The 26,221-nt window shown below is 48.5% G+C and overlaps 1 protein-coding gene across 1 annotated transcript in view; it reads left to right on the top strand.

Annotated features, from left to right (window-relative positions):
- The window catches only part of NR5A1 (nuclear receptor subfamily 5 group A member 1), a gene marked incomplete at its 3' end in the record, with an annotated part of 47,460 nt that overhangs the window by 15,923 nt on the left and 5,316 nt on the right, over positions 1-26,221 (top strand). The window contains exons 4-5 of the mRNA XM_080989449.1: positions 17,294-17,413; positions 18,229-18,376. Coding sequence (XP_080845575.1) covers positions 17,294-17,413; positions 18,229-18,376 — 268 coding nt within the window. The remainder of the gene's footprint in view (positions 1-17,293; positions 17,414-18,228; positions 18,377-26,221) is intronic.

The following is a 26,221-nucleotide window of genomic DNA, read 5'->3' as shown; positions in this document are numbered from 1 at the left end:
ATAAGAGAACAATAGAGGCGTTCAGGGTGAGTTGCGGCACCTCTTTTTCTGGAAAAATAGCACTGGTTTTGAGACTGTTGATCTTGGTCACCCTCCCCTGCACACATTTCAACTTGTCAACATCCTTCTTAAATTGTGGCACCCAGAACTGGACACAAGACTCCAGGTGGGATCTGTCCAAGGCAGAATAGAGCAATACTATGACTTCCAATGATCGGGACACTAGACTTCTGTTGACGCAACATAGCATTGCATTACAGTCGTACCTTGGTTGTTGAACGGAATCTGTTCCGGGAGTCCATTCAACTTCTGAAAATGTTCGACAACCAAGGTGTGACTTCTGATTGGCTACAAGAGCATCCTGCACTCAATCAGAAGCCGCAGAAGCCGCATCAGACGTTCGGCTTCCAAAGAACATTCGAAAGCCGGAACACACACTTCCGGGTTTGCAGTGTTCGGGAGCCAAAACGGATGAGTACCAAGGCATTCGACAACCAAGGTACGCCTGTCCTCCCCCCCTTTTTTTCTTTTTGCTGCTGCTGCATCACACTGTTGACTCATGACAGGTTTGTGGTCTATTTATTTATTTAATTATTGTGAATATATAGCAAAATACACCAGAAAAATTTTAAAAACCAGTAATAATAATAGCAAAATTTGTTGTTGTTTAGTTGTTTAGTCGTGTCCGACTCTTCGTGACCCCATGGACCAGAGCACGCCAGGCACTCCTGTCTTCCTCTGCCTCCCGCAGTTTGGTCAAACTCATGTTCGTAGCTTCGAGAACACTGTCCAACCATCTCGTCCTCTGTTGTCCCCTTCTCCTTGTGCCCTCCATCTTGCCCAACATCAGGGTCTTTTCCAGGGACTTTTCTCTTCTCATGAGGTGGCCAAAGTCTTGGAGCCTCAGCTTCAGGATCTGTCCTTCCAGTGAGCACTCAGGGCTGATTTCCTTAAGAATGGATAGGTTTTGATCTTCTTGCAGTCCATGGGACTCTCAAGAGTCTCCTCCAGCACCATAATTCAAAAGCATCAATTCTTCGGTGGTCAGTCTTCTTTATGGTCCAGCTCTCACTTCCATACGTCACTACTGGGAAAACCATAGCTTTCCCAGCAAAATAGCAAAATACACCAGAACAATGAAAAAACAGTAATAATAATATACCCCCGCTTCTTATAGCAATGTGTATACAGGAACAACAATGCGATGTTTCAGCAGCAATATTATCTGATAATAAAACTGAAAGTTATGATACATTTACAGCTCCATCTGGATGGGCTCATTTTGTTGATTTGCCTATAGATTTGTGGCAGAGGTTGGCTGGGGCAGGTGGGGACAGCCTTTCCACTGTGGAGTTTGTGCTTAACTTATGTGGATGGTTTTTGAATCTAGTTGAGCTAAACCTAGATGAAACCACCCATTTCCCTTGGAATGCCAAGTAATAGGGGGAATCTCCACTCCAATTAACTATAAGGGAGAGAATAAGTTTTGTCTGCATTTTGATGAAAAAGTACCCAGTTCACACAATTTGAACCAATAACAGTATCCTTCAGAAGGATATTGAGAAGCTGGAACGGGGGCAGAGGAGGGCGACCAATGATAACGGTTCTTGAGACCCAGACTTAAAATGAATGTTTGAGGGATTTGGTGATGTTTAATCTGGAGAAGAGGAGACTGAAGTGGCCATATTCAGATATCTGAAGGGCTGTCACATGGAAGATAGAGCAAGCTGCTCCAGAGGGCAGGGACCAAACTATCAGATTCAAGTTACAAGAAAGGAGATTCTGCCTAAACATTAGGGAAGAATTTTCTGACGGTAAGAGCTATCCAACAGTGGAACAGATTTCCTCAGAAGGTGTGGACTCTCCTTGGAGGTTTTTAAGCAGAAGTTGGATGGGCATCAGTCATGGATTCTTTAGCTGAGATTCCTGCATTGCAGGGGGTTGGACTAGATGACCCTTGGGGTCCCTTCTAACCCTACAAATCTGTGATTCTAAGTGAGTTGAAGCACAATTATCTTTCAAAATTTGTACTTCTCTGAATTAAGTAATGCAGTTCTCCATCCAGTGTGTACAAGAATGCATACATTAGGAGGAAGTGTGCCTAAAAAGGCATGCATTAGTAAAATTAGATATAGAAATGCATTCTGTTTGGGGAAACTGATTGCAGGAATGTTTTAAGTTCATCAAAGGTGCATCTAAAAATAGTGTTTGTTAGGTGAAATTCACAATTAAATGCTGATGAATTTTCATGAGGATTTCTTATTTTTTACTTGTGGAAATGTGGAAAGCTGAATTTAATATTAGAAAAACAAGAAACTGAAATTGACAGATTCCTCTCATTAGCCCCAGCCAACATGGCTAGAGGTCCGCAGCGATGGGAGTTGTAGTCAGATAACATCCATTGGCAAGGCTGTGCAAGGAGCAAAGTTAGTTCTTTGCATTTTTTGCTTTCTTTTAGGTAGGGTTAAATGTCCTGCACACCCAGTTCTTGGGACTGAGAAGGAGAAGGAGAAGGAGAAAGTTGCAAGCCTGTTGTGCTGAACTGACATCTAGGCAGGCAATTAAACAACATCTTGTTTTCCTGATGATCTTGGTGGTGGTTGGGGGAGGGGATAGGTCAGTCACTGTGACATCTGAAGGGTGTTAACCTCTTATTAACCCCTTCAATTTGTGAAAGGTTTTGATTGTCATCTCCTGGCCCAGCTTTGTCCCTTCCCAATTGTCAAGGGGACACATCCAGTCTTCACCAAATAATTGTGCCCTCTGCAACTCTCCCCCCCCCCCCCCCCCGCTGCAGTGGCTGCATCCATAGCAGCCTCTCAGAGAGACTTGTGGACATGTTTCATTTTGAGTGATCATAACAGCACAAGAAGAGGCTGCTGGATCAGGCCAGTGGTCCATTGAGTCCACCATCCTGTTCTCAGAGCAGCCAGTCAGATGCCTAGGATGGGAAACTTTGGAGGCTGAGCAGAGCCATCCTGGCTAGAAGCCATTGACAGCCCTCTCTTCCTCCTCCATGAATTTGCCCGGTCCTCTTTTCAAGCCATCCAAGTGGGTGGCCATCACTGCCTCCCGTGGCAGGGAGTTCCATAGTTTAACTTTTCTTTTCTTTTCTTCCAATATCTTCCAATATTCAACTTCATTGGAATTCCTCCACACCATGTGTAATTTTACAAGCTTCTGTTATGACGCTTCTGACTTGCCTTTTCTCTATAAACTAAAAAGTCTCCAAAGTTACAACCTTTCTTCATAGGCAAGTCACTCCATCCAATCTATCATTTGAGTTGCCCTTTTCTGCACCTTTCCCACCTTGTGGTTGGCATCCATCTGTCTCGAGAAGGCAAGCTGCTTCTTTTTAGCAGCACCAAAGTGACCTCCCTGGGATGCAAACCCAGGCAGTGTGTCTGGAGGTTCTGGGCTGCCCAGATGATACTCTCAGCCTGCTTCCAAAGGAGAGCAGAGCAAGACGTTTGGCACCAGCTTGGCTGCAGGAGTTGCCGGAAGGAGGCGTGCAAGGCGCCACACTCCACATTTGTGTCGGGTTTGCTCCTTAGCCTTTTTTCCTCCCAAAGATATCTTGCAAGGCAGCAGGTGTTTAAGACCAGTTTTCTTTCTTCTAGATGGGCTCCCTTCCCAGGTGGACAAGCCCCACCTACCCCTCACTTTCCTCTGCAGCGCAGGCAGAAACTGCCTTCTTGACCCGCTCTTGGTCTCATCTGTTCAATGCGTGAGAACCTTGTCTTCGCATGCAGGGGAAGTTCCTAACTCACTGAGGGTTTGAAACCCATTAGCTCCCCTCACCTGATTTAGCCAGCCAGTCGAAGCCATTGCTGCTGGGCTTGTGGCTCCTGTCTCATGCTGACAGCTTCTGGGAGCCACAGTTGAGAGCTGAGTGCAGGGTGGGGACCAAAGGGGGATGAACTACCTCAGAAGGAGCATCATGTGTCCCCCCCACCTGAGGTACTGCCCCTCCCCTAACATGCCATACACCCCAACTCTACACTGTCCTTTTTTAAGATGAGGCTGTCGAGCAGATTGATTTATTGCTCAGATAAGCGTCCGGCACGCTTCCCATTCCACAGCTCTGGCCGGCATTCCAAAGTCCACATTCCTGAGCAAAGCAGAGATCGGCAGCGGTAAGAGAAAGACCGCAAAAACTCCAGTGCATTCTTCAGTGTGCTTAAATAAAGTCCACTCAGGATCTTAGCAGCTAAAAGCAGTTTTATTTACAGCAGACTATCCATTATCTATCACAGCGAACAGCATCGCGAAAACACGTCCTCTCTCCTCAAAAGCGAAAGTAGAGAGAAAGAACAAAGGCTTGAGGCTCTCGGAAATGACGCAGAAGTTCCCCCCTCCCAACAGTAGGCAGTGCGTACACTCTGAGCTGTTTAACCCTGTAAGCTCAGGTTCTCCTCACACCCCCTCTCGCCCTGCGCTACTGTGGGGAAAGTAAGTACAGAACTTACCCCCAACTCCAAACCAGCACAAAACTCCCCATGACGCTGGAAGCTTAAAGGTTTGGTAAATCCATCGGCCAGGTTACTGTGACTGGCACAGTACTTCAGCCGTATCAAACCTGACTGAACACTCTGACACACATTTTGGAAACGTATGTCCAGATGCTTGGTTCTGGCCTTAAATTGCGCAGATTCAGCCAATTTCAAACAGGGTTGATTGTCTTCCCAAACCGTGATGGGCAAGCTACAATCCCCATAGATCTCTTGCACCAAGCATCTATAGAACTCTAGTTCCCGGCACAAATCTGACAGCGCACTGAATTCAGCCTCAGTAGAAGACAGCGCAATGAGACTTTGCTTCCGGGACTTCCACCCAACTAGTGACTTCCCAAACTTTACCACCAACCCAGACACAGACTTGCGGTCCTGCAAATTTGCCCAGTCACTGTCCGCATAGCATGTGAGCTTCGCCTCACCTTCAGCTGGCAGCTTAAGACTGAAGTCTTTGGTATGCTGCAGGTAGCGCAGTACCCGCTTGATACCGTGCCAAGCACTCACACTGGGCTTTGACGCTTCCCTACTTAGCAGGTTGGTAGCAAAGGCAATGTCTGGTCTGCTCCATTGGGACAGATACAACAGACTACCTAGAGCTGACTGAAAGAGCTCAGCATTCTCAAACTCAGCACTTTCTGCTTGCTGGCTATCTTTCACGAAGTTCGTCTCCATGGGTGTCCGAACTCCTGCACAATCGGACATTCTGAACTTCTCAAGCAACTGCTCAATCTTGCCTTTCTGACTGAGCAAGAAGCTACCATCCCCAGTTCTCGCTATCTGGATGCCTAGGTAGATCTTTACTGCACCCAGGTTCTTGAGCTGAAACCGTTTCCCAAGCTCTTTGGCAAACTTCTGCACCTGTTTGTCTGCCTTTCCAACATGGATGATGTCATCAACGTAAAATAACACCAGTTCCTGTGAGTCTCCTGATCCTCTAAGGAACAGGCAACTGTCAGCAAGACTCTTCCTGAAACCTAGCTTCTCCAAAGCTTCATTCAGGCACAAGTTCCAATTCCTGGCCGACTGCTTCAGGCCGTAAATTGACTTGTGAAGTTTCCACACAGTACCTTGCTCATTGCCCTCAAACCCTGGAGGAGGAAGCATGTACAGATCCTCCTGGAGGTCTGAGTTCAAGTAAGCAACATCCACATCAAAGTGATGCACCAGCAAACCTCTTTGTGCAGCAATGGCCAAGACCAAGCATAGAGATTCACTCCTACAGGTGGGAGCATAAATTTCCGTATAATGCAACCCCCTGCGCTGAGTGAATCCTCTCGCCACTAATCTGGCCTTATACTGCGGTTCTCCTGTCGCTGTGGGCTTAAGACGGTAAACCCAGCGGCTACCCACTGTCTGTTCACCCACCGGCAACTTCGTGAGGGAGAACACACCTAGAGACTCCATTGAGCTCATCTCCTTCTGCATCGCCTCATGCCATTTCCTGGCTTCTTCCTGAGGCAGTTTCTGAACATCCTCAAAACTCTCGGGTTCACACTGTGCCATTCCGACCCACACGCTAGTGACGGCAAACCTTTCAGGAGGTTTCCCCTTGGTCGTCTGCGTTGAACGGCGCAGCACTACTTCAGGAACCCCCTCTGACCCACTAGGGCCAGCCAGAACGTCCTTGGCATCAGAGAGCTCCTCCTCTGACTTACTGCGCCTTCTGGACTTCTCAGCCGAACCTGTGGGGGAAGATGGAGCACTGTGTTGCTCAATCTTCACAGCCTTGGGAGAAGTTCTCCCCTCTGCCTGCACTGGGTCTGGACTCTGAGCCTCAGTAGCAGGTTCAACCTCTTCCTCTCCTTCATCAGCAGAGTCTAGCAGACTCTCTGACAGGATGTCAGGGTTCCCATGTATTCTTGCCCAGCCACTCTGCTCACAGAATTCAGCACTGTTGCTGAGCAGAATCCTGGACTGATTCCCTGACGGATACGCAAACCTCCACCCCTTGGTCCCTGGCTCATACCCACAAAAAATCATCTTTTGGGACTTGGGTTCACCTTTCTTGCGTTTGGCCTTTGGTATGAGGACCCAAGCCTCACAGCCAAAAACGTGGAAGTAGTGCACCTTCGGTTTCTTTCCATGCAGCAAGAAATACGGTGTGTCACCTACCACTGAATTGAACTACCTGTTCAGAATAAAGTTGGCCGTTCGCCAAGCCTCCCCCCAAAAGCGCTGTGGGAGCCCGGCATCAAACAAAAGAGCTGCGGACATCTCCGCTAGAGTCCTGTTTCTGCGTTCCGCGATCCCATTCTGTTGGGGACTGTGTGGAGAAGTCAACCTGTGTTGAATCCCCTTTTTGCGGAAGAAACTTTGCAGTGCAGACCCGGTGAACTCCCCACCACGATCGCTCTGAAAGTTTTGCACCCATGTGGAAAACTGCAGTTCCACAGCCGCAATCCAGTCTTTGATTAGCGGCGCAGCTTCATCTTTGCGTCGAGGCGTGAAGGACCAGGAGTTCCTCGTATGGTCATCAATCAGAACCAGCGCAAATTTGGCTCCGCCCATACTGGTCACAGAAAACGGACCACACAAATCTGCATGAATTAACTGAAAAGCCCTAGTGGTCACCCTCTCAGACCTTGGGTATGTGCACGTTTTCACCTTTGCGGACTTGCACGCTCTGCAATCTAGAAACTTAGCACATGATTTCATTTTACACCCTTGCGTATACTCTGGGATCTTCTTCACTGACCCCCAGGACACGTGTGCCATGCGTCTGTGCCATAAGTGAGCACACGCATCATGAACTGGAACATTGGCACACTGTGCTTGAGCCTCCTCCGTGTCATCTGGACCTGCAAAAGAAGCATTTATCACAAACAACCTGTCTTTACATTCAACACTGACTAGGTGCTGTCCATTCTTAGAAATAGAACACTTATTGTTCTCAAAACACACTCTGTAGTTCTCAGCAAGAAGTGCACTGACAGACAGCAACGCGCAGGACAGTCCTGGAACAACAAAAGCCTGGATTGAATCCTGCAAGAAAGAACAAAACAGTGAGCCAGTCTGCGTGAGTGGGTGTCGAGTCCCATCTGCTAAACAAACAGTCTTCCCAGAAGTTACAGAGGTGCAGTTCTCCAGGAAACCTGCGGATGGCACTAGGTGATGCGACGCTCCACTGTCTATGACAAAAGCCAGCACAGCATCCTGTTGACAACTCTTGACTACAGCCATAGAGGCTGCCAAGTGTTTACGTTCAGTGTCTCTGCCAGCTGCCTTCGGCTTGCCTTTCCCACGCTTTGAAGAAGAGCCCTTTATCTGGTTGCTACGGGAGACGGCCTTCAGCTGTTCCTGAGCCTCCACTGGACATTCTCTCACCAGATGGGAGGGGGAGCCACAGCGATAACAGCGGCGACGCGTAGCAACAGCTCTCACAGCTCCCTCTCCAGCCATTCCTTTGTTCCCAGCACCCCCACCTTTGGGTGCACAGCCTGGGCCTGCATGCTCCCCAGCACTCTGGTTGTAGGCCTCAACATCACACGGCCCCTCGGAGATAAAGCAGCTACTCCCAGCTGTAACTTCAGGAACATGGCCAGCAGCCCCCTCTGGGCTCTCGGCTTCCTGCCTGCTCTCGGCTTTCTCCCGGCCCTGGGCTCCTGCTGAGCTCTCACACAGACTCCTCAGCACCTGCCAGGCGGCCTGAGCCGACTCAACGCCCTCCAGGTGGGGCAACAGCATAGTGTCCACGCTTGCTCTCAACATGCAGAGCTCTCTTTGCATTCTCTGCTCTCTATCTTCCAGCAAAGCAGCCTCTCAGTTTTCTCAGCCTTTTTAAGCACACAGCACTTCAAAGCAGGCTTCAAAGCAGCTTCCTCTAATTGCAGTAACTGTCTCCCATAACCTGTCGAGCAGATTGATTTATTGCTCAGATAAGCGTCCGGCACGCTTCCGCTGCGCACAGCTCTGGCCGGCATTCCAAAGTCCACATTCCTGAGCAAAGCAGAGATCGGCAGCGGTAAGAGAAAGACCGCAAAAACTCCAGTGCATTCTTCAGTGTGCTTAAATAAAGTCCACTCAGGATCTTAGCAGCTAAAAGCAGTTTTATTTACAGCAGACTATCCATTATCTATCACAGCGAACAGCATCGCAAAAACACGTCCTCTCTCCTCAAAAGTGAAAGTAGAGAGAAAGAACAAAGGCTTGAGGCTCTCGGAAATGACACAGAAGTTCCCCCCTCCCAACAGTAGGCAGTGCGTACACTCTGAGCTGTTTAACCCTGTAAGCTCAGGTTCTCCTCACAGAGGCAACCAGTATTCCAGGTGCATAGGGGCAGTATGGTACTGGCAGTTTTATTTTCACTCTTATTCCTAATGATCCTTGGCATGGAATATAGCTCTCTCTCTCTCTCTCTCCCTCCCTCCCTCTCTCTCTCTCTCTCTCTCACACACACACACACACTGCAAACAGCAGGCTGAGCACCTGCAGACATTTCTGCGGCTTGGAGATCAGGTGCTTGGGAAAGCCTCTGCCTCTCTTCTGCCTTTCCCCCTTTTTGTCGCTGCTCTCAATGGTGCAGAAGCAAGAGCAGTGAAAGCAGTTGGCAGCCCCAAGCTCCACAGGGCTCTCCTTGGTTTGGGAGCAGAGGCAATGGGTGACCTGTGCAACGCCCAAATTCAGCACCCCTCTGCCTCCTCAACATAGTTGCTGTGTCCCCAATGGTGCCCTGCGCCCAGCGCAACTGAACTGGTCCCGCTCCCCTAAACCTGCCTCTGGCGGAGGCTGCACGTCTTCCAACACACACAGACCCCGCCCTCCTTTGGAGGCAAAACTGGTGTGTTCAAAACCCTCCTGGTGACTTGCATGGAAGAATTTGGCTTGAGATTTTCAAATCTTGTGGAGTTCTTGATTCATGGATAGGAGGGCTATTGACATCTACGTGCCACGATGGCTCTGCCCTGCCTCCACAGTTGGAGGCAGGAATGCTTCTGAATGCCAGTTGCTGGAAATCACAGGAGGGGACAAAGGGCTGCTGTAATTGAATCCTGCTTGCTGGTTTACCAATAGATGCACCTGGTTGTCCACTGTGAGAGCTGGATGCCAGACTGCATGGGCCCCTTTGGCCTGAACAAGCAGGGCTCTTCTTGTGTCCTTGGCCTGTTCCACTTGCAGTTCAAGGCACCCATTTCCTCTGTACTCCCTGAACTCTGTAGCACCCTTGTTACACAAGCCAGGCACGTTACCCAGACCTTGAAACAATTTGCACCTCTAAATAGCTACTTGGGACCAGTGCTCTTTGTGTTGGAGTGTTGTGCACCAAAGGTCATCGGTCAGAGTGACATGGGCTTGTAGGTGTCTCTCACCCCCCAGCCTAATTCCTCTTGGAAAGCTTTGATGCCAGAAAAGATACTTTCTGTAACTACCAAGGAGTTAATTGTCAGCTTCAAGCAGTGGAGTTCTAGCCCACATTGCATCCTGCTGTTATGAAGGTTTCCAAAGACAATTAAAAGCCCTTCTCCTTTCCCCACTAGCCCCCCCCCCCACGGATTATACCTCTTTTTGGCTGTGAACCGAGGTTCATTGCCTAACACCATCAAGCAGCGGGCTCCAGTAGCATCATGTTTTGATTGGTGTGAGCTGTCTCTGCTTAGGTCTCCTGGATGAGATCTGTGCCTTGGCCATTAGCATGAAGGTCCTTAAAGCAAACTCTCAGTCTGCATGTGCAAAGAGGTGATCTCATGACAAAAAGAGACTGTGGGAATTGCACTTTGTTCATGTTCATTTCTTCCTTGTTTGCACCATGCACACACTTTGAAGCAGGTATTACTTTGTTTGCACTCTGTGGGCTGGAAGAGATAGTGCTTTGCTTACACCCTTGTAGGACAGGGAGGGAAGAGGAGACTCCTGGCAAGGTTGAAAGAGAAAGTGGTAGTCTCTGAGGTCTGGGTTGGCTGGCTGCAGATTCAACCGCTGTCCTTGGGGCCCATCTGCCTAAACTCGTGCTCAGTTGCTCATCTGCAAAATGGCAACAATGGGGGCCTATTTCCCCTCTAGGTTTGTTAGGTGGGCAGGCGTAATTAACGTCTTTGCAAATAAGGAGCACGAAGAAGAAGAAGAAGAGGAGGAGGAGTTTGGGTTTGATATCCCGCTTTATCACTACCCGAAGGAGTCTCAAAGCGGCTAACATTCTCCTTTCCCTTCCTCCTCCACAACAAACACTCTGTGAGGTGAGTGAGGCTGAGAGACTTCAGAGAAGTGTGAGTAGCCCAAGGTCACCCAGCAGCTGCATGTGGAGGAGCGGAGACACAAACCCCGTTCATCAGATTACCAGTCCACCGCTCTTTTTTTCCCCTTTCTTTCTTTGCATCCTGACTGCATTTTATTAAAGGATGTATTTTATCATTTTGGATCTCTCACCTGCAGGCATTTCTAAAGCATGCCTCAGGAAATGTGAACTTAGAAAGCAAAGGAACCCCCTATATTGAGAATGCCAAAAAACCAAAAAGTTTTGTGAATGAACTTAGAGCCAGTTCTGTATTTCAATATATTTAATCATTTGAAATACACATTATCTTTAGGACCCACATCCAGCCCCCAAACACATACTGCTCTTAACCACTACACCACACTGGCCCTCTGCTAGCAACAGGAACTGCTTGAGTGGGGCAGCTCCTGGGATTATGCATTGGCTGAGGCAGGAATGTTGAGTCTTGGAAGTCTCCTGCAACTCCACCTCCCATTCCCTGAGTAATGTTTCTCCTGGCTCCTGCTTTATTGCCACTCTCTGCTGGGGAATCCCAGTGTCCTCTGCTTCCCTAGTTCCACACCCATCTTTTTTCTATTATAAGTGCCTTGCACAATGGGTGCAGAAGCCAGAGCTCTCGGGAGGAAGCGTAGGGCTGTGTGTGTGTGTGTGTGTGTGTGTGTGTGTGTGTGCATCTTCACAGTCCATGAAATGCTCTGCTCACTTTTGCCAACACTGTTGTTACGGAATTGAAATGGAGGAAACTGGCAAAGGAGTTGATTTTAGATTATTGTTAAAGCTAGGTAACTTCCCTGAGCTGTCAAGTCGAAAGGATATATTTATGCATAATATTTGTAACATTTAACAACTTGAAAGATGTGCCCCCCCCCCCCGTAATTTCCACAACACTGTCTGTTGGAAAAACGCCCCCAGGAAGGGTGCCACTCTCTGGCTGGAAATTGCCCTCAGTCCAGAGAGACGGGTAATAAGCGACCCCTCCATCCTGAGAGTAGCACACTCGTCTTCTGGTATCCCATCACAGAAGAAAGAAACAGTCAGCAGTCTACACACTACTTTATTTACAGACTGTACACACAGCTCTCATCCAACATGTCTGCTCTCCTGAGCAGCAAGCACAGAAGTACGACTCAACACCCGCTTTACTCAGAAGCGAAAGTAACTCTCCAGTTACATGAGAACAAGCAGAGACTTCCTGTCTCACGCTCACAGACATCACATGATGTCAACAACCATTGTGCTGCTCCTCGCAGCTGGTGAGATATAAAAATCCCAACGCTGTCAAGGTGTCTGTTGCAGGAGAGTAGCAACATTTTGAGGAAGCAGGTGGACTGAGGGGAGCTTGAAAGAGGGTCAAGGTAGCAAGTAGCACTCTTTTGTGGGGCAGAGGGAGAAATGAGGGAATGGCATAATGTAACTTTGTCCAAACTGACACTGCCCAGAGCTTTTGGGACTATGACAAGCTTGATTGGGAGTCAGTTTTACTTTCTCTGCTGGATTTTGGATTTTGCTGTGGTATTTTTGACTGTCCTGTGTTTCAGCTGAACCCTTCCCCCCCCCCCAATAAATTTTTATTATTTTCTTTACACATTCTTTCTTTCAATACATTAATCAACATATAAACATTTTTGCTCTGCCGAGCTTGTGACTTCCCTCCCTCCCTTCAGTTGGTATCCCTTATCAAATCCATTCGCGTATTTTATCTTTTCACATCTTCTATCATCTACATTGTAGGAGTTACTTCAGTCCTGCTAGTGTCTTTAGATTTATACAGCTGTCCTTTAAATATACAATAAATTTACTCCAATTTTCCTGGAATCTCTGATCGTCCTGATCCCGAATCATTCCGGTCAGTTTGGCTAACTCCGCATAGTCTGTCATCTTCGCCTGCCACTCCGCAATGGTAGGAACTTCTTGTGATTTCCAATTTTAGGCCAACAAAGTCCTTGCAGCAGCTGTGGCATACATGAATAATCTTTGATCTTTTATCTTACAGGTAATCTCCTTTCCCATCAAGCCAAGTAGAAAAGCCTCTGGCTTTTTGGGGAAGGTATATTTTACTATCTTCTTAAGTTCATTATAAATCGACTCCCAAAATGGCTTCACTTTATCACACGTCCACCACATATGGTAATATCCTCCATCCACTCAGCTGAACCCTTTCGGGGGGTTGGAATAAACTTTTTATTCTGCTTTGCCCAGAGAACTATACAATGGGACAATTCACAGTTATCTAAGTACGTACACTAAACTAATAATAAACTGCCCTGCTTACTGAACTGTTCCTTTTTTGTGGGGGGGGGGGAGGTGCCCCCTGACACTCACCCGTCCATCCTCAGTTTCACTTCTGCCTCCTAGACTGAAGATTGTTCTCTGCGGGTGGTGTCCCTGGAGAAGCTGAACCCCTGGCTTGGCTGTGCTGGCAGCCGCCTTGGGCAGCGGGGATGCCAGGATTTGCTTTGCATTTGAGGGCGTGTTTGTGATGACCTGTCCTCCTCGTGGAGGCATCTGGGTACTTATGGGCAATCTTGCTATACTTGGTGCGTTATGTCCTCACTGAAACGTTTGCAGGTACAAACTGCTTCCTTTCCAATCAGTGCCTGTCCCATAACTTCCTGCTGAAATCCTGCAACATTGCATACCACAAATGTTCCTATTTGCTTATTTGTTTGTTTTGTCCCACTTTTGTTGAGCTATAACACAAGAGATGCCCCTCCAGGTGTCAAAAATATGGGAACTTTGGGAGAACTTTGTCCAGAACAAATCCACCACTAATGAGCTATTACTATTGCAGAAGACATCTGACAGTGTGTGTGTGTGTGTGTGTGTGTGTGTGTGTGTCCCTGGTTTGGAGAGGCCCCAAAGTGTTTTTGGGGGAGTTTCATGTATTCAAAGCACATCTTGCAAGTCTTGACAGAGGAAGGGCCACAGCTCCGGGGGTAGAGCACCTGCTTTGCATGCAGAAGTTCTCTGGTTCAATCCCCAATGGCCTCATCTTGAGGTAGGGCTGGGGTCACCCCCTTCCTGAGACCCTGGAGAGCCACGGCTGCTGGAGGTGCACGTACTGTGTCTTGGAGGGCAAAATGTATCGACAGCAGCCTCCTGAGAGACGCTGGCCTTTTTGTGTGCAAACAACGGGGTGATTTTCCCTCCCTCCCTCAGGGATGTTGGACGGGGGATGTGCCCAGCAAGACACTGTGTTGAGAACTGGGCGAGATGCTTGGCCCAGGAAGGGACTCAGATAAGAGTGCAGATGAGCCAAGCAGCCATTGTTGCTCTCCCGCTGTGGGCTGTGTTTGCTTTGCAGCTGGGTGGTGGGGTCTCCAAAGCCAGCCTTGCTGAGCTACCCCCACAAACTGTCCCTGGAGCTCGAGGAGGAGGTAGGGAGGCCGAAACAATTCATTGCACTTCCCTCCTTCTTTCTTGCCTTCCTTCCAAGGGAACCTTAAAGGCCAAGAAATTTATTGCTGCGACTCCAGCTCACTCTGCCAGATGCCTGAATTGAAATCTTAGTTGGGGGAAATGGTATGGTGGGAGCGGAATGGCAAGGAGATGCAAGAATTAGTCAGTGACACTTCCGCTTGAGGCGCCACGGAAGATGGCTGACAATACCATCGCTCCAGCTCCCACGAGGTAATTAGAGGCTGAGATGGGAGTAATCAGCCCCCCAAATTCTTCCTGGTGTAAGGGAAGATGCAGTCTCATCCGCGGATGCCCAATAAACTACCCCCAAGTTCGTAAAGAAGGAGGGGGTGGGGGCACTGGATGGAAAGCCCCCAAGGGAGTTCGGTGCGAGCGCACCAAGTTCCATTTCTTAAGATGAAAAATTGGATTTAAGTTTTCGGATCTCCTGGACGCTGTCCCCGCGAGCGCACCAAGTTCCATTTCTTAAGATGAAAAATTGGATTTAAATTTTGGACATGCTTCAAGTGAGGAGGGGGAAATTAATCTGCCAATTAAGCCAGCCACTGAGGTGCCAAGAGTGATGGAGAGGAAGAAAGAATAACATCTAAGAATAACATCTAAGTTGGTATGTTGGAACGGAATGGAAAAGGAGGGGGGGTAAAGCCTTTTTTACTATGATTTATTACAATACCTGACAAATCCCCTCCCCCCAAGAACTGTTTACATTATTTACAGCAAGTGAGATTGGAAAATATAAACTGTGTGGAAATAACAATACTATATAATTAAAGCTTTTGTTTGTTGAATTGCTTGGAAGAAGATAAAAGACCCTCCAAATATTGATATTAGAAAGAAGCAGGATCTTGTTAGCCACTGGAGAGACTTAAAAAAACTTTGGACGGATTATGAGAAGGGTGATGAGGTGCATTATTTAAATGAGATCCGCCATTATGGGATAAGACCGAGCTGCAGAGATAAATAGTCATAGGGGGAGGTGAGCTCTTAATTTGTTATTATATCTACACTTTAAGTCCGATTTGGCAAATCTCCCCTGGAAAGGCTAATGTTTGATGCAACCGGTTTGGGAAAATTAATGAGCAAATGCCTAGATTTGATTTCATCGGAACTGAGAGAAGATGGCGTCTGCCAGCAGCGAAATGACTTTTGGATTGATTTGGCATAAACACCAGCGTGTGAGGAGATACTGTAACAATAGGAGAGTCAAGTACACAAAATTCACACAGAAACACATCATTGCTTACTTCATCTCGCCTGTGGAAACAACTCAGAGGCCATGAAAGAAGGAAGGTTAACAACAGGAAGATTTAAAGGAACTATTGGAAACTCAAGGCAGCAGAGATATGAGATGATCAGAGCCCCCCCCCCCAACTTGAAGCATGGGAAGTCCCAATAAAAATTTATAATTTGGCAGAATATTTGGACTATATGATATGTATTTGTATAATTTGGAATCTTTAATGTGATTTGATTGGATTGTTAAAATGGAAAATTTGATAAAAAATTATATAAAAAAAAGAATTAGTCAGTGACAATTAAGGCTTAAATATATGTTCAACTGGCACACCCTTTAACCTTTTACAGTAGCAGGTTGGTGATAATTGACCTAGAAGCCACTGAAGGACACTTTGCATTTGCCCTGTGGAGTTATGGCAGGGCTGGCTCCAGGTTTAAGTGGGGCCCATGTGTTTGCTGGTGGGTGGCCTTCTCCATTGGTGGCCCAGGTGGGCTTACCTGGCTGTGGGGACCAGCCTTCTAAGCACCTCTGGTTCTTAGGTGCTTTTAAAAAGATCCCAGAATGGTGTTAGGTCAGGTGCTGTGCACAATTTTTTAAAAAAGTGGCTGTATGTAGCCACAAGGCACCCCTCAGTGTGTCTGGCTGGGGGCAGGGGGGAATTACAGGGTGCATGGTAGGCAGGCATCCTCAGTAGGTCTTGCTGAAGTCCTGGGGCCCTGCCTATAAAGTGAGAAAAGAGTCCTTACATCAGATGCATAGCCCTGTTGCCTCTCGTTTAACTGATCTGTAACACCTAGCAGGACCTGGACCTGGAAAGGGCCCCAGCTCAGTGGCAGAACATCTGCTCTGCATGCTGAAGGTCATGCCACACTTGTCAAAGCCCTGGAATATCCGAATGACTCAGACCATTGACACCAAATGCCCCGGAGTTCCTTCTCCTGCTTCATGGAGCCCACCTGGCTCCCTGGTATACGCCAGAGCTTAGGAAACAAGCTAGGAAGTGGCTTGAACATGAGTGGAGAACTCCGGTCAGATTCTTGCTCTTGATGGGGTCACAGTCCTTCTGAAGAAGCAGGTATGTAGCTTGGGGCCCTGGATCCATTGCTGTCACTTGAAGCTAAGGTGGCCTTGGTGGTGTGGAGTACCTTCCATCAGCTTTGGCTGGTGGCCAGCTATGTCCTTATCTGGACAGGGAAAGCCTAACTTCTGTCGTCTATGCATAGTTCAGCCTCTGAAGATGGTTTGGAAACTTAAGCTAGTGCAGAGTTTGGTGACCAGGTTGCGCTCACTGGGACAAGACAATTTGAGCGTGTTACACTGAGGGTGACCCAATGGCACTGGCTGCCAGTTAGTCTCTAAGCCTGATTCAAAGTGCTGGTTTCGGCCTCTACAGCCTGAATGGCTCAGGACTGCAGTACCTCAAGGACTGCCTCTCCCCATATGAACTAAACTGGACCCCAAGATCATCCTCTGAGGCCCTTCTCCATGTGCCTCCTCCTTGAGAGGTCCAGAAGGTGGCAACATGAGAAGGGGCCTTTTCTGCAGTGGCTCCCCATTTGTGGGATGCTCTCCCCAGGGAGGCTCACCTGGCACCTGCATTCTATATCTTTAGGGGTCAGCTGAAAATGTGTTTCTTCAGCCAGGCATTCTATGTCCTTTTAAATGTGTTTGTAGGAGGAAGGTTATTGGGGTTTTTTTTGTTTTTTTTTAATGTATTTTGTGTTCTCATTTTGTATTTTTATGTTGTGAATTGCCAAGAGATTTTTGGATGAAGGATGATATACAAATGCTATTATTATTATTATTATTATTATTATTATTATTATCATCACCATCATCATCTCAACTATTAATCCTCTTTGGAGGAAGCTTCTCAGCTATTTTCTTTCCTCCTCCTCCTCCTCCTCGTCCCAGGTGGGTGACCAGATGAAGCTGCTGCAGAACTGCTGGAGCGAGCTGCTGGTCTTTGACCACATTTTCCGCCAAGTGCATTATGGGAAGGAGCACAGCATCCTGCTGGTGACAGGCCAGGAGGTAAAAGCACTAGTGTTTGCAGGTTCCACAATGGCCATTTTCAGAAATACTGCCACAAAATGTTGTAGCATGAAGTGCCACTGCTGCAGCTCAGGATTCTGGCCACTTCCTTTCCTTTCCCCATGCCCACCCCCCTTGTCTCATCTCCCCCACCCCCAAAGGTTGGTCAGCCTTCTTTGCCCACTGGGCTTCTGTTTTTTGGGGGAGTGTGTGTGGGCATTCCCTCTACATTCTTCCGCCCAAAATCCCACCACCACCACCAAGCATGGGTGGGACAGTTTTGGCTACATAAACAACAGCACACATGGAGAGCTGTTATTGCTGTGGGTATATAAGAACGATGATTTGCCAGGAATGTACAAAGTGTAAGAGGACACAGGTCCCCTGCCCCATGGGAGAGGGGAGATAGAGGCCGGAGTAAACATGGGGGTGGGGGAAGAGAATCTGCAAGTACTCCATTGCACATATTTAGACTTTGGGTTGCAGTTCTCTGAACACTTACTTGGGAGGAAGCCCTATGGGATGCTAAGGGACATCACTTGTGAGTCAGCCTGCGTTGGATTCCTGGCTAGTTAGACTTTGGTCGTTATTGCTTATCCTTCTGTGTAAAGCCAGCACCCAGATATAACCATATTTATTGTAAATTTAGGCAACAACTGAGTCCATTAACTGCTTTAAAGCCTTAACAGCTGATTGCTCAAAAGTCTTTCTGATGGAGGTTGTCCCCACCGCCCAGCTCTTGAACCTCCTTGTTCCCCTGACAAGATGGTACTTCTTGGGGGTCCTGAGCCCTGCCCACCTCCCCTTTCTTCCAGGTGGACATGTCAACCGTTGCCATGCAGGCGGGATCCATCCTGAACAACTTGGTGCTGAGAGCGCAGGAACTGGTGCTTCACTTCCATTCTCTTCAGGTGGACAGGCAGGAGTTTGTCTGCTTGAAGTTCCTCATCCTCTTCAGCCTTGGTAAGTGCCAAGGGGTGTGGATGGGGCAGCGAGACACCTGGGAAGAGCAAACAGGGGCTGCCATGGAGAGCTTTGTGCTTCAGCCTCCCCCCCACCCTGAGATCTCAACCACATGAGGTGTTTGGAGGAGACTTGCTTTGCTTATAGGTTCGTCTGCCTGGCGGGTGGGGCTGGAAGCAGAGCCCCCATTGTCTTTGCCTTCTCCCTACTGCCAGAAGGACGTGATAAGAGCCTGGCTGCTGGACCAGGTCCATCTATTCCAGCCTCTTGTTCTCATAGTGGCTAACCAGCTGCCCAGGCAAGCAGGACATAAGCAATGACTCTCCCCCCCCCCCCCCTTGCGGCTTCCAGCAGCTGGTAATCTGGAACATTGCTGGACAGGCCTTTCCAAAACATGGATGTTGGTGGTCTCCTTGAGCATGTTGTTGAGAGCTGAGGGGGTGAGGGGCAGTTCCTGTTCATCTGTGTTTGTGTCCAGAGGAATTCAAGGACAGCCTCGGATGTGGTCAGCCACATTGGAGATTGCAGGAGATTCCAGCCCTGCCTATTGCCCAGAGGAACTGTGCACAACATCTGACCTTGACACAATATATGCAGGGAAATGTGGGAGTGCAGTCTGCAGAGGAGCCAGGTTTGGCTTGTCTGGTACCTGCTTCTGATCCCCGCCCCCAAAGACCCCTTCTTTCTGCTCAGAAGTTGATTTGCACCAGTTCAGGCAGCCTTGCCTCCTCCCCTCCTGCGCATGGCAGTGGAGCAGGGCCGTCTGTGTGGGTATGAGCGACACCTCGCCCCCCACAACCTCTCCTACAAATAGTTGCACCAGCAGTGGTTGAGGGTGGTATTGGCTGCATCTGCTAGGCCTGCAAGGTTGCACACCAGCCCTGGGGCGGCAGGGGTCAAGCAGTGACCTTTTCTGCACTGGGAAGCTGCTTTGTTAGTGCTGAAGTCTCAGGCTCTTGGTCTGTCCGGCCCAGCGTTGCCTACACTGACTGGCAGCAGCTGCTGCTCTTTGGGGTCTCAGGCTTGCGGTTTTATCCCAGCCTCTACCCATAGAATGCCATTTGGCAACTGAACCCAGCAACTGAAATGCAGAGCTTCTGCCTGTTCTGTGGAAGTGCTCAGCGCTGCAGTTCTCTGAGGAAAATGACACCAGCAGCAGTATCCTTCCTGACGTTTGCCAAAACTGTTGTCCAGGCTCCTTTGAGAAAAAAGGTTCAGAAAAGTTTCCTCCTTTTGGCAAATGCTGTGTTTGCCCATTTCATGCCTAAAACCTGCCCAGGATTCTGTACCTGAATTGTGCAACCTGAATGCAAATCAAGCCTCTTTATTTTGCATAAATCGAGCCGTGAGGCTGGATGAGGCCAGTGGCCCACCTAGTCCAGCCTCCTGTTCCCACATTGGCCAGCCAGGTGCCCCTGTGGAAAACCCACAAGCAGGGCTTGAGCACATGAACACTCTTCCGTCCTGCCAGAGCTATAGCTAGGTGATCTTGCGCCCCTGGCAGAACCGTCCAGATTGTGCCCCCTAGCCATGGACAAATTAGCTCTTCTTTCCACCTCTCCCCCCCCCCAATTCAATTCACTCTCTATTCTTATGAGGCAATAATCAATATTTATATTTATGGACATATTTTTAGCCAATTTTGAGGCCCCCCCCATCACCTGCACCCCTGGTGGGGGGCCACCTCACTACCCCCTAGCTATGGACCTGCCTCCCATCAGCCAGTTATGACCCAGCTGCAGAGTGGCACAGCTGTGAAACGGTTTCATGGTACATTCTGTACGGCATCCCTCTAGGGACGCTTCCTGTAGTGGTCAAGAGACTAGGGTATGGAAGTCCGAACCGCTAGCTAAAGGTTGCAACTTGAGCAATAATGGTAATTAAGAACTGGTATAGACACACACAGCTCTTCTAGCTCCTTGATCTTGAACTCAAAGCATGAGCTCCATAAACAGACAAAAGAACGTTGCAGGTTTGGCTGCTTCAGATTTAACACACTCAAAAGATTCTAAATACCACCAATTCCCTGCCTTGTCCCTTAGCCACATGGTGCAAAGCAACAGGAACTGCAGCCGTCCCCATTCCCAAAGAGAGCAAGGGTTCAAGCTTGGGAACTGAGCGAAGGCAGCAAACAGGGTTCTCTCCATACAACTGGAATGCAGAGGCACCTCTGCTTCTGACAGTGGAAACGGAGCATAACCATTGTGACTAATCATCATCATCATCATCATTTCTTATTTATACCCCGCCCATCTGGCTGGGCTTCCCCAGCCACTCTGGGCGGCTTCCAACAAAATATTAAAATACAGTAATGCATCAAACATTAAAAGCTTCCCTAAACAGGGCTGCCTTCAGATGTCTTCTAAAAGTCTGGTAGTTGTTGTTCTCTTTGACACCTGGTGGGAGGGCGTCCCACAGGGTGGGTGCCACTACCGAGAAGGCCCTCTGCCTGGTTCCCTGTAACTTGGCTTCTCACAGTGAGGGAAACGCCAGAAGGCCCTCGGTGCTGGACCTCAGTGTCCGGGCAGAACGATGGGGGTGGAGACGCTCCTTCAGATATACTGAACCGAGGCCGTTTAGGGCTTTCAAGGTCAGCACCAACACTTTGAATTGTGCTCAGAAACGTACTGGGAGCCAATCTAGGTCTTTCAGGACTGGTGTTATGTGGTCTCGGTGGCCGCTCCCAGTCTCCAATCTGGCTGCTGCATTCTGGATTAGTTGTAGTTTCTGGGTCACTTTCAAAGGTAGCCCCACATAGAGCGCATTGCAGTAGTCCAAGCAGGAGATAACCTTTGTAGTAGCTTTTGTACTAGCCTTTGATAGCCCTCTCCTCCTCCTCCACGAATCTGTCAAATCCTCTTCTAAAGCCATCAAAGTTGGTGGCCATCACTGCCTCCTAGGGGAGAGCGTTCCATAGTTTAATCATGCACTGTGTGAAGAAGGGCTTCCTTTCCTCCTGCCGGAAGAATTCTGGGTCAAATGATCTTCTTCAGAGCATATAAGACAAGCTCTGCACTTGGGTCAGGCCAAAGGGGGCCCATCGAGTCCAGAACCCTGGTCTCAAAGATGCCCCAATGGGCAGCCCATAGGCAGGACCTGAGTGCCAGTGCACTCTCTTCTCCTGTGGGTTTTCAGCAACTGGTGTTTCTCTTTGGCTTTGCGGCAAAGGACACACACACCCCCCACCTCCATGATGCCTTCCCTTCCCTTTTTGCGCATTGCGTTAAAACTTCCACCTGCCGGTGTGGAAGCTTTTCTCCTTCACCGAAGAAAATCAGGAACAAAAGGTTGCCCTCTGCCCATGCCCCGTGCCCAACTTCCCTCTCTGAGCGTGGTGCCGATTATGCTGCAAGCCATGTGCCCTCTGCAGGCTCGGCTGTACGGGAGCTGCCACCTCCTCGCTTATATATGCCGGCTGTATTTGCCCTGAAGAAAAGAATGTCTTCTCTCTCTCTCTTTCTCCCTCCAGCTCACAAGCTGCACTTGGCATCTGTGTGTGTGTGTGTGCGCGCGCACACACACACACACACACACACACACACAAGCGTGCGAGAGGGGGAGGAAAGGGCGCCATTTGAGTCTAAATAGATTTTTCTCATGAGCAGGTAAAAGAGGTTTAATTAAAATTAGGGCTCCTCTGAACAGTAATATTTATGAGGGGCGGCACAGGTTAGCTTTGTTCTCCAGAAGGGCTTAATAGCAGCTTAATGGATCAACATCCCCCCTCCACATGTGCTGGCCTGACTTCCATTCTCCAGCCAGCCACTCGAGGGGATGCGAAGTGTTATGTACAGTGGACACTCGGGTTGCGAACGTGATCCGTGCGGGAGGCACGTCCGCAACCCGCAGCAGCACGTCTGCACACGCATGGATTGCGATTCATGTGCAACTGCCGAAAGCCGGAAGTAACCCATTCCGGTGCTTCCAGGTTTCGGTCGCCTGCAACCCAAAAAAACACAACCTGAAGTGTCTGTACCCCGAGATATGACTGTACAGTGGTACCTCTGGTTGCGAACGGGATCCGTTCCGGAGCCCCGTTCGCAACATGAGCAGAACGCAACCTGCGTCTGCCTGTCTGCACACGCGTAGGTCGCAATTCGCCACTTCTGCACATGCACGTGACGTCATTTTGAGCGTCTCTGCATGCATGAGCGGCGAAACCCGGAAGTAACCCGTTCCGGTACTTCCGGGTTTCGGCGGTCCGCAACCCCAAAAAACACAACCTGAAGTGTCTGTAACCCGAGGTATGACTGTATTAAGATCAGCTGCAGTTCTCACTCAGGGCCACCAGTATGCAAATGAAGGACTGAGAACTGTCGCTCACTGACTGGTTAGCTAGTTGGGAGTTGTTACTGTTACAAGTTACTTAGTATTATATAAAGCAGCCAGCTAGGCTGCAGTCAGTCCGACTCCAGGAGCAGTTCTAACTGCTGTAATAAAGAGCTGAGAATCTAACAGAGCTGTGTCCTTCATCCATCTTCCCCACTATTTAACATGGAGCAAGAGCGGCTTTTGTGCGCCTGCATTCCCTTAAGTGATTGCAATTTATCTGACGCCTCCAGCAGACAAAAGCGGCACTGAATGCAAAGAACTCTTAAGGGCAAAGAAATGGTCCCGGCAGCTCTGCCTGTGTGTGAGGCGGCTTTTGTCGCAGGACGGAGTATTTGCGGCCGCTCTCTCTCAGTGGAGTGTGTCAGTGTTATTTGGACAACATTCTTTATGCCTTACAGGAATGAAAAGATTATTCAAATATTCAATTAAATCGTGAATAGGGTTTCTTCTCCAAACCAGGTGAGTTGATCAAGACGAACCCTCTATTTTTGTGCCACCTCAAAGTGTGTGGGGGGGGGATGGTAGGGAAGAGAAGGCTTTAGCAGCGTAACTTCTAGGGTGTGTGAGTGTGAGGACTGCGTGTCCCCCCCTCTTTCTCCTGAAAATGAAAATCACAATACAGTGGTACCTCTGGTTGCAAATGGGATCCGTTCCGGAGCCCCGTTCACAACCTGAGCAGAATACAACCTGTGTCTGCGCGTGCGCAGGTCGCCACGTCTGCGTGTGACGTCATTTTGAGTGCGCATGCGCGAGCGGCAAAACACGGAAGTAACCCATTCCGTTATTTCCTGGTCGCCGCGGTACGTATCCTGAAAGAACGTAACCTGAACCGAATGTAACAAGAGGTATGACTGTAATGTTATGCAGATGAAGAGATTCCATAATTGCGTGCCTGATTATCCCAGCAGTGACTCGGAAATGAAAGGGGGCAGTCAGCACTTCAACTGCTAAGCACAAGGCCCAGGTCAGGGGAATGTCAAAAGAGCCCTGAGGCAGGATGGGACCAGTGGCCCTCCCCGCCCTGCGTTCTGTTCTCGCAGTGGCCAGTGAGATGCCCATTATGGGAAACCCACAAGCAGGGCCCAAGCGCCAGAGAGTGCCCTCTCCCCTCCTGCTCTTTCCAGCCGGTTCTCCACCTGTGGGTCCCCAGATGTCGTTGGACCACAACCTTTTGGGAAGGCCTTGTTGGCCTTTAGTTGGGCTGGATCCAGAACTTGGCACGGCTGAGAGAAGCATGTCCTGAGTGTTTTTATAGGGATGGGAGCCATGCAGTCCTCTAACTGCCATCAGCCGTGGCCAGCCTGGTCAGGGACTATGGGAGCGGTGTGTCCAGCAATGTTTGGAGGGCACCAGGCCTCCCAGAACTGCTTTACAGAGGACACAAGGGCAGGTCCCTGCCCCAAGGACCCTGCAGCCTAAAATTCTACCCAGGTGGGATGCAGCAGGAAGCAATATGTTGTTGTTGTTTTCAGTTACAGGTGGTTAGGCTCGGTTGTATCCCCTGGGAACTGTGTGCAAGCCTTAGGGTGAGGTGCCACTGAAGCCAGGCTGTCCACAGTTGTCTGCAAGACCCCTGGGGGAAGGAGATGTCTCTTGAGACATTGGCGGACACTTGAGGGCCTTTTGACAGCGAATCTGGGCCCTGAAGGAGGGCTGCCCCTCATGGTGCCCCCATCTCCAACATTGCTGCTGGATGCCTTGAGAGTCTACAAAATGAGAGCTTGCCACTGTCAGGAGTTCAGCCTACACTCGAGTAGGACCCTGGCAGAGACACATGCCTGACTGGCATGTTCTCCCCCTCCTGGTCTTTTGTTCGGGAGCTTCATAAGCTTTCTTCAGCCCGAACATCACAGCGACCGATGCCAGCCGACATCGGCACACTTAGGGATCCGCAGAGTCTTTGCAGCATTGCGTAACAGACCTCAGGAACTCAGCATTTTGGCTAATCTACACTGGTACCTCGGGTTAAGTACTTAATTTGTTCTGGAGGTTTGTTCTTAACCTGGAACTGTTCTTTTTTTTTTTTTTAAATAATATTTATTATAGTTTCACAAGGAAAGAATCACATTAATAAAAAAGAAAAATTTAAGAATAAAAAGAAAAATACACAATACAAAATACAAAAGGAAAAAAGAAAAAACAAAGAAAAAAGAAAAAACAGTTAAAAAGAATTCTGTCTTTTCATAACTTCTTTTACATTTACTTGTTTCCCGGACCTCCTCATACCTCCCTCTTTTGTATTCCCATTCAGTTTGTTAATCCAGCAATTTCTTTCCCTCTTTTTTAATCCCAATCCTTAATCTTAATATATTAAGACATTAAGTTTTAACCTATTAAAAACCAATTTTTCCATTCTTTTAACCTTTTTAATCCTAATCCTTAATCTTGATATATTTATAACTTTAAAGCCTGTACAGCTAGAAGCCACTTAACTTCAATCCAACATCACTCTAACATTCATTAATTTTGCAATATTTCTGTAAATAATCTTTAAATTTCTTCCAATCTTCTTCCACCGACTCTTCTCCCTGGTCACGGATTCTGCCAGTCATTTCTGCCAATTCCATGTAGTCCATCATTTTCATCTGCCATTCCTCCAGTGTGGGTAGCTCTTGTGTCTAACCTGGAACTGTTCTTAACCTGAAGCACCACTTTAGCTAATGGGGCCTCCTGCTGCCGCCGCGCTGCCAGAGCACGATTTCTGTTCTCATCCTGAAGCAAAGTTCTTAACCCGAGGTACTATTTCTGGGTTAGCGGAGTATGCAACCTGAAGCGTATGTAACCCGAGGTACCACTGTACTTTATTTACATACAGTATAAACACACACGGAGCACTGCAACATGGCTCCCTCCCTCTCTAGCATCAGACAGCAAAGAGAAAAAGAACAAAGGACAATAGTCCCACTTCATGGAACACAGTGACACAAACATCCTGCCACCGTCACTTCCCACTCTGTGGAGTCAAAACATATACCGTCATGTGATAAACAATCCCATGACTGCAATCATAGATCAGGAATTCTAACAGCCACTTCTCCAGAGAAGGTTCTAGGAAGGGATCTCGAGGAAAAGCAGATTTGCAAAAAGGCTCCCGGGGGAGGGCAATAGCTCAGTGGAAGAGCTTCCGCTTTGCGTGCAGGAGGGCCTGGGTTCAATCCTCAGCAGCATCTCCAGGTAGGTAGGCCTGGGAGGGGGCTAAATATCTCCTGCTGTGGAGAGCCATGGCTGCCAGTACGTGTAGACAGTACTGATCCTTTTTTTAAGAATCCCCCCCAATGCTTTATTAATTTTAAAAACATAACATTACAAAACAAATACAAAACAAAACAAGATGCATCAAGCCACAAAGGGCAATCCAGTAATTAATACTCCCTACACCATACGTACATACCGAAAAAGAAAAGATTAAGTTCATCCATCGCTAATTCTAACGTAACTTCCGGTCCCCCCACTGTGGTTCCTGAATTTCATTACGCTGCCCACTTAACTTTTCTCTCCTAAGTTCTTCTGTTA

The sequence above is a fragment of the Podarcis pityusensis genome, assembly GCF_964106645.2.
Source record: "Podarcis pityusensis genome assembly, chromosome: W".
Taxonomy (NCBI): domain Eukaryota; kingdom Metazoa; phylum Chordata; class Lepidosauria; order Squamata; family Lacertidae; genus Podarcis; species Podarcis pityusensis.
This window is presented reverse-complemented; position numbering and strand designations above follow the sequence as displayed.